The sequence below is a fragment of the Capra hircus genome, unplaced genomic scaffold (genome assembly GCF_001704415.2).
Source record: "Capra hircus breed San Clemente unplaced genomic scaffold, ASM170441v1, whole genome shotgun sequence".
Lineage (NCBI taxonomy): Eukaryota > Metazoa > Chordata > Mammalia > Artiodactyla > Bovidae > Capra > Capra hircus.
The window spans coordinates 1-8,747 of record NW_017195842.1 but is presented as its reverse complement, the minus strand read 5'-3'; the positions used below and the strand labels follow the sequence as shown (position 1 = coordinate 8,747).

At 52.4% G+C, this 8,747-nt stretch overlaps 1 protein-coding gene across 1 annotated transcript; it reads right to left on the bottom strand.

Moving 5' to 3' along the window:
- Positions 1-346: 346 nt before the first annotated feature.
- Positions 347-8,501, bottom strand: LOC102186042 (b(0,+)-type amino acid transporter 1; the record flags this gene model as incomplete). Its single annotated transcript, XM_018045291.1, is given in 10 exon segments — positions 347-422; positions 425-449; positions 1,272-1,395; positions 1,882-1,926; positions 4,390-4,489; positions 4,682-4,807; positions 5,264-5,483; positions 5,485-5,507; positions 5,783-5,930; positions 8,352-8,501. Coding segments are annotated over 10 exon segments (974 nt in total), but the record flags the coding sequence as incomplete, so codon positions are not given.
- Between the last annotated feature and the right edge of the window lie 246 nt (positions 8,502-8,747).

Here is an 8,747-nt window from a genome sequence, read left to right as displayed (position 1 = left end):
TGCTGGGATTCTCAAGGCAAGAACACTGGAGTGGGTTGCAGCCTACTAGGCTCCTGATCTAGACTGTGTATCTATTAACATGAAAAGATGTTCCAGAAAGCTCATTCCGTGAAGAGTCCCACGAGTAAAACCTCGCTCACCCGATTGCCAAGCTCTGCCTTGCGCTGGGCTGGTGGCACTATCCCCACTCACTCTGGACCACTGGACCAGCGCCACGTGCCCCCTCGCTCCACGTGCTTCCTCCCGCCCCGCGTGTGCTTTCTGCTCCGTCACTGGGACTCAGGCCTGGCCCAGGCGCACCCGCGTGTGTGCGCGCGCTCCGCCCCAGGGGAGGTGCTGGTCCTACCTGCCCGCAGTAAAGCACGACCCGTTAGCGGCGCCGATGGTTGAAAACGCCACGAAGAGCGGAACGATCCACGAGGCGGGTAGAGGACACGGTCACCAAACGTCTGGGAGAGAAGTGGGTGCGTCCTGAGACCGTGCGCCCCAAGAGCCACCGGCCCCACGGGCTGCTGAGCCCTCCAGCGGCCCCACTGAGCTCCAGGATGCCTCCCTGAGGAACGGCGGGGCAGCAGTCTGGAGAAAAAGACGCCACCCCCCCGCCCCCGCAACCCATGCCCCACCTCTGCGGATGATGAGAGACAGCTCTTCTCCCCTGCTGCCTGGCGTAATTCTCAGTGTTTCCACATCCTCTGACGCCCTCGCTCTCCCGTCTTCGGATGACCAGGTCTCCCTCCCAGCTGAGCTGCCTGGTCTCAGGGTCAGCGGGCCGGTCACCAAGCCTGCCTTTCTCTGCTCCCTGTCCATGTCACCCCATTGCCTGTTTTCAGCTTCATTTCTTGTCCTGCCCAACTCCTCAGGTCTTCTCCAGCACGTGGACCCCGCACACCTCTCCCCTGTCCCTCATCCCCGTCCCTCGTCCTTGCTTCCCTCCTCACCCAGATGAATTCCACAACCCATTATCATCACTCCCTCCTACAAGGACTCCCCTGATCTTGCTCTCCCCGACACGTGCCTGTCAAAGTCCCAACCCTGGTGAAGTGGAGCCCTGCGCTCTGTGTTGAGGAGGCAGGTTGGGTGTGCTGGGAAGGCAGGACCTCCCAGCTGCTGGCCACCTGGAAGGTAGGCCAGGTCTCTGGCGCTGCCTATCCTGCTCATCTCCCCGTGTCTGGTCTCCTAGACGAGTATTCCGCCCCCTACACACACAGGGTCCTTCAGCTTGAGCATGTATCCCTTGCCTGTCCCCTCCCACAGAGACCCCGGGCACTCACCACGGCCACAGCCTGGGACTGCAGGAGTTCGGTGGCCGTCATCACAGTAAAGTAGGACACGTTCATGAGGATGTAGCAGCCTGTTACCAGTGGGATCCCAATGATGATGGCCAGGGGCAGGTTTCTGGGAGGGGCGGGGACCCAGAGACTCAGCCAGACCAGCCCGTCCATGACAGACTCACAGGATGTTGCCTTAGTCCAGTCCTTTCTTCCACCTGCCCAGCCGGCCCTCTACCTGCTCCCTGGGGAACTGCCCTTCCTGAAGCTTCCTGATGCTCACCAAGAAGCAGGGGGCTAGAGGACAGCAGAGCCCAGTGGGGACATTGACATTTTCTAATGAGAAAGAACTCTCCCTCTCCTTAGACTCCAGGGCAGTAAAACTGAATTTGGTTATAATGCAAAATAAGCTAGAGTTCTTCCTTCCTCTTAACAACCATTTTACTACCTCAAACAAAACCAAGCTCTAACGGATGTCAGTGAGCTGATAGGAAACCACCCACTGTCTGGAAGTGGGTGGTGGGTGATTGGGGGAAGCAGTTCCACCTTATGTTTGGGGGAGAGAAGTATGCTAACCTGTCCACTGTCTCCCACTCTGACTCAGCTTTCTTACCTGAAAGGGTTTCTAAGTTCTTCTGTGATGTAGTTGAGTTGATTCCTACCAGGAAAAGAAGTAACATGAGTAACATAACTTTGACTTTCTTTGCTAAGATTATGAAACACAAAATAATAAGTGTATGCCTCATTTAAACTGTTGAAATGCTGCACTCAATATATCAGCAAATTGAGAAAACTCAGCAGTGGCCACTGGAATGGAAAAGGTCAGTTTTCATTCCAATCCCAAAGAAGTGCAATGTCAAAGAAGGTTCAAACTACGATACTAGCAACTGTATTAGTTTGAGCTAGTAAGGTTGTGCTTAAAATCATTCAAGCTAGTCTTCATCAGTGAACTGAGAACTTCCAGACCGACAAGCTGAGTTTAGAAAAAGCAGAGAAACCAGGGATCAAATTGCCAACATTCGCTGGAACATAGAAAAAGCAAGGGAATTCCAGAAAAACATCTGCTTCATTGACTATGCTGAAGCTTTTTGACTGTGTGGATCACAAAAAAAACTCTGGAAAATTCTTAAAGAAACGGGAGTACGAGACCACCTTACCTGTCTCCTAAGAAACCTATATGTAGGTTAAGAAGCAATAATTAGAACCAGACATGGAACAATGGACTGGTTCAAAATTGGGAAGGGAGTACATCAAGACTGTATAGTTGTCATTCAGTCACTAAGTTACGTCTGACTCTTTGCAACACCCATGAACTGCAGCACACAGGCTTCCCTGTCCTTCACTATCTCCTGGAGTTTACTCAAACTTGGGTCCATTGAGTCAGTGATGCCATCCAACCATCTCATCCCCTTTCATCGTCGCCCCTTTCACGTCTTGCCCTCAATCTTTCCTAGCATCAGGGTCTTTTTCCATTGAGTCCACTCTGCATATCAGGTAGCCAGAGTATTGAAGCTTCAGCATCAGCATCCATCCTTTCAATGAATATTCAGGGTTGATTTCCTTTAGGCTTGACTGGTTTAATCTCCTTTGGTATATTGTCACCCTGCTTATGTAACTTATATGCAGAGTACATCATGAGAAATGCCAGGCTGGGTGAATCATAAACTGGAGTCAAGATTGCCAGGAGAAATATCAATAACCTCAGATATGCAAATGATACCACTCTAATGGTAGAAAGTGAAGAGGAACTAAAGAGCCTCTTGATAAGGGTGAAAGAGGAAAGTGAAAAACTGACTTGAAACTCAACATTCAAAAAACTAAGATCTTGGTATCCAGTCCATCACTTCATGGCTAATAGAAGGGGAAAAACTGGAAACAGTGATAGATTTTATTTTCTTGGGCTCCAAAATCACTGCGAATGGTGTGACTGCAGCCATGAAATTCAAAGATGCTTGCTCCTTGGAAGGAAAGCTATGACAAACCTAGACAGCATATTAAAAAGCAGAGATATCGCTTTGCCAACAAAGGTCCATATAGTCAAAGCAGACTGTTGGTTTTTCCAGTAGTCATGTATGGATAGGAGAGTTGGACCATAAAGAAGACTGAGTTCTGAAGAATTGATACTTTCAAACTATGGTGCTGAAGAAAACTTTTGAGTGTCCCTTGGACAGCAAGAAAATCAACCCTGAATATTCATTGGAAGGACTGACGCAGAAGCTGAAGCTCCAATACTTAGGCCACCTGATGGGAAGAGCTGACTCATTGGAAAAGACCCTGATGCTGGGAAAGATTGAAGGCAAAAGGAGAAGAGAGTGGCAGAGGATAAGATGATTAGGTAGCATCACTAACTCAATGAACATGAATTTGAGCAAACTCTGGGAGATAGTGAAGGACAGAGGAGCCCGGGGTGCTTCAGTCCATGAGGTCACGAAGAGTCAGACATGACTTAGCAATTATACAACAACATCATAGAGAAAATTCCCCTGTAGGAATTGTTTTCCCCCTGTAGGGGTTTCTCTTTTAAAGAAAGCCCTGGTGGTGGTAGGGCTACTAAGATCTGCACAGTCTTCAGTTGGTAAGTCTTTGTACTCCGTGGGAATTTTGTAACTTTTCAACAATTATTGGGAGTAATGAGTCCCCAGCGTGCTTTGAAAAAAAATGCAAAATTCGTTGTCTGAAAAGAGAATGAAGCCTGCAGATTCTCTGCACAAGGAAAAGGCCAGTGTTCTGGATGGCCACATATATTTGTGAAGTGGAAAGAAAAATGCTACGGAACAGTCTTGCCTTGCCCCATGCCTGGCAGCCCTCATTGCTTCCAGTCCAGCTGAGCCTGTGTTTGTCTGGTGAAGTTTCTGGCAGGAGGCCCCACCACTGGGGGCTCACAGGCCACTGTGTCCAGGTCTGGTGCCAGGTGAGTGGCTGGGGAAGGGGCCGGTGCCTCTGGGGTTCAAGAAGAACTGAAGGGTGAAGGGTAGGGTACTTAACAAAAGGGAGACGTGAAGGTACATGTTAGAGTACCAAACCCCCCAAAGGAGAAGTTATTGCTTTCCATGTGGTTGCAGGAAGATAGCCTAATGAAACCCACTGGCAGACGTGTGCTGTCTTAGACCAAGTGCCTTACCATCCATCATACGCCCAGAGTCCATTATATAATGCCAGACTGATGGAGCCCACAGACAATGATGCGCCTTCAAAAGAGTTTTCAAAATTCCTCGTATTTCCTGTAATCAAGCCAGATAGTTATCAGCTGACCAGACTGGAACTGTGTGAAGGAAGGGGATGACTAATGACCTCAGGTTATTAAACAAACTCCGAACAACTGGGAAACTATTTCCGTTGAATTGCTGCATGAAATGCGCACTTTGCAGCAAGACCTCCAGGTGGCCCCACCCTCCCCTCCAGCCGAAGGTCACCTTGGGCCAGGAGGACAAGTCCGCTGATGATGATAATGACCACGATCACCATCTTGGCTGCCGTGAACACGTTCTGGACGTAGCTCCCCAGCCGCACACTCAGCGCGTTCACCGTGGAGATGAGCACTGGGAAGTCAGAGGTGGGGCACTGTTCTGTGTCTATGGGCTCAACACCTCCCTCCTTTCTTAAGGCCCTGGAAAGAGTCTCCTTTCCATTCCCAGGCCCCGTTCCCTCCCAGCCTCCCCTCTCCACTGCCATATCCATGCACCTTTGAAATCCAGCCAGGGCTGGCCACCCCCCACCTCCAAGAGCAATGGAGACGCAGCCAGACTCCAGCCAAGCGCTGTCCTGTGGGGCAGCCTGCAGCCAGCCCTCCCAGACAGCTCTGATGGCCCCCGCAGAGCAGAGACTGGACAGCAAAGGCCATCAGGCTTGGGACCAAGGCCAGCTCTGGCCCTGCTCCCTGCCGGCGCCTCCAGGTCCACCCGGCCTCTTTCTGGGTGTGCAGGAGCCCGGTTTCTCCACCCCCAGCTGTGCCAGGTCTTTTCTGCCCCCTGCCTGTGTTCCTCACAGGTACTCACAGATGGCAGCGGCAGCCAGGGTTTTAATGACAACTTGGGGAGGGCTGCAGCCGGAGTAGAAGGGTGCACAAACGTACTCGGAGAAGCTGAGGCAGATGATGGCAAAGGATGAGGGCTTTATGACGAACAGGCTGCTCCAGGAAAAGAGGTAGGCTGGAATGGGGCCAAAGGCCTCCATCAGGTAGGGGTACTCGCCCCCCGACTTGGTGATCATTGTGCCAAAGCTCCGCGAAACACAGGGCGCCTGGAATACAGAGAGAAAGGGGGCCCGGACCCGTGAGGTCTCGCCCTGGTCAAGGGAGCCCCTCTCCCCACTGGAGGTTGTGCTCCCAGGGCCGACCACGGTGCCCCTCATCCTGAGCTCTGGCCTTTGGACATTCCGTAAACCCCAGTTTACACACATCTGCACACAAGCATTGAGGGGGATCCGGGTAGCGACACGACCCTGCACAGACAGAGCTCCAACATCCTGCCCCACATGCAACAGGGGGTCTTTGCCAGGGTGGGCATCTTTGTTACCCAGTGTCGCAAGAACCCCACACATGGCCCATATGATGAGACAGGGTCCCACGGCTTCCATGTTGCTGAGCACAGACTTGGGGGAGATGAAGATCCCAGAGCCGATGATGGTGCCCACGATGATGCAGGTGCCACTGAACAGGCCCAGCTGGGTTGTAGAGGGGGGGGAGAAGAGTTAGTGCTTTTACAGGGTGCGGCTCAGAAGGCCAGACGCAGCCCTCTTCCTTCCATCCTCCTCCCCTCCCACGCTGGCTACAGCCAGGCAGCCCAGAGTCCCAGGCACCTCCACCCTGTGCTGTTACAGGGAGAGCACCGGGGTGCTGCTCCTGGGGATTTGTGTGTGCGTGCACATGTGTGTGCACACACGCTCAGTCATGTCCAAACCTTGCAACTCCACCAGGCTCCTCTTTCCATGGGATTCTCTAGGCAAGAATACTGGAGTGGAGTCATTTCCCCCCTCTAGGGGTACTTCCTCACCCAAGGATCCAACCCAAGTCTCTTGCATCTCCTGCATTGGCAGGCAGGTTGCTTATCACTCTGCCACCTGGAAAGCCCCTTGCTTGTGTGGATTAAGTCTGTTAATCCTCACAACGAGTCAGTTATGCCATTATGATATCCATTTTCAGAGGAGAAAACAGAGGAACAGAAAGATCCAGATACTGCCAGGGTTCACAGCCGTGCAGTTCACAGGCCTGGCTGAGGTTCCAACTGCCAGCCCTTACCGCTCTTGACAAAGAGGCCCAGGGGGTAAAGCCTGACTCGACAGTCACTCACCAACAAAGGCCCTTAGGGCCTACCTCTGAGCTGGGCCGAGTGGCATGGGGTTCCTCCCCCAGACTATGAGTGAAGTCAGGGTTTGGGGCTCCTGGCCGGGGGCATGGGGTGAGAGGTGAGTGACGAGGCCTCCGGGGACAGAAACACTCAGGGTCTATGAACTTTCTCTGATGCCCTCTTTTAGAATATGACCTTCCTACCAATGAGACCAGGCTCAGACACACCCCATATGATTCCATTCCCATGAAATTCCACAACAGGCAGAACTAATCTACAGAGATAGAACATGGAGGGGTGGGGGGTTGCCACCTGGAAAGGGGCAAGAGGGAAGTTTCTGGGGTGACCACTTTGTCAAACTCAGCAAACACTGAAGATCTGTGTGTTTCACTCTGTGTAAATCCTACATGAATCAAGAAAAAAATTCTAAGGAAGAAAATGGTCTGTTTCATGTTCCTACTTATAACATCAGCCCCCCGAAGCCACCAGCCTGATTTCTGGAGCTTGAGTTGAATGTACGTGTGCCTGTCTCTCTGGGCACAGGGCTCAACTCAGAGTTCCAACTCAGAGAACATGGAAGAGCCCAGCTGTGACCAGCCTCCAAGGGACACACTACTGGAGGAGTGGAGGTCCAGAGAAGTATCAGCTTCTGCTTCCCATGACCATCTCAGATTTCCTCCTCTGATGGCCCAGGTTGACTCACCAATGGCTTGGACCTTCTACTGAGCTCTGCATTCACCCTGAAGCTGCCTACCCAAGTCTAGGACATGCTGAGGGTTTGCTTGGCTGTGCTTCTCTCACAGCCAAAAGGAGGGTGTTGCTGCTCATCAGCCAATTCCTGGGGCCCTGGGATCCCAAGGTGACACACAGTCAAGCCACATCATTCCCCCTGTCAAGCCCCTGGTCCCTCCTTCATCTCTTCTGCAGCCAGACATGGGAGCTCCAGAGGCTCTGCCCAGAGCCTAGCCCACTCGTCCTGCCCTTGACACCATCCCGACCTCACTCTGGGCACCCTTGCTCCTCATCCTCTGAGCCTGAAGCTTGTCCATTTACTCCCCCACACCCCCAAACCTCTCCTCCTCACAGGTCCAGTGACAACCCCATCTTACCCCTCTCTAAGCTGCAGGCAACTCCAAGTTCAGCCCTTGTGTGTGCTAAGTACTTCAGTTCTGTCCAACTCTTTGTGGCCCCACGGACTGCAGCCCTCCAGGCTCTTCTGTCCATGGGGATTCTCCAGGCAAGAATACTGGAGTGGGTTACCATTCCCTCCAGAGGATCTTCCCAACCCAGGGAGCGAACCCACGACTCTTAATGCCTCCTGCGTTGGCAGGTGAGTTCTTTACCACTAGCGACACTCGGGAAGCCCTGGTCCAGCCCTTACTACATTCCAACTTAGAGGGATCACCTATGTCACTCCCATTGCCGGACTCGCCACCCCAGCTACTGGCTAAGAAGAAATGGGATTTCCCTATTGCAGGAGAATTCAAACTTAAGAGGATACATGTGGTGAAGGTGCTGGAGCAGGGATCTGACATCCAAAGTTGTCTCTGACTATCTGGGAAAAGACTGTTGGCCTGAGCAAACACCAGCCCTCTGGGTGCTTACCCAGCACATACACGTATTAGCCTCACAAGAATATGCTGAGTTCACTGGCAAGAAGGAAAGGGGTGTGAGTGTGAGAAACTGTTTAATCAGAAGTCGTGTGTTGTGTGTGGTGGAGGGGGAGGATGATTTGGTTGTGCACAACCACCCCTCCTCGATTGGACCGGGGAAGGCCTGCCCCCAAGGATGGCCTTACCTCCTTTTGGAGACTCATGGTCTTGGGTTCGCTGCTCTGGATCGACTTCTCATCCCCCCTCCTTTTTCTCAGGCTCGTCTCTTCCATCTTCCCCTCCCACCAGTTCTAGGAGGCTGCAAGGAGGCCACCGGTGTTCGCTCAGCAAATACTCTAGCAGACAAGGTGCAGATAGAGTCAGCTGTGTGTTGTGAGCACTGATTCACGAGCAGATAATTATCTACGGTTTTACAGCTGGAAAAGTGCAGCTGTCGACTCCGTAGGCATAATTGCTCGGGTCCAACAACATCCTGACTGCCCTTCAGACCCTGGGGCAACTGGGGGTTCCAGGCTCTTTTCCAAACTCCTCCAGTGCCCCGCGTTCCGTCTCCCATCCTCTGAGTCCTATATTCTCAGCGG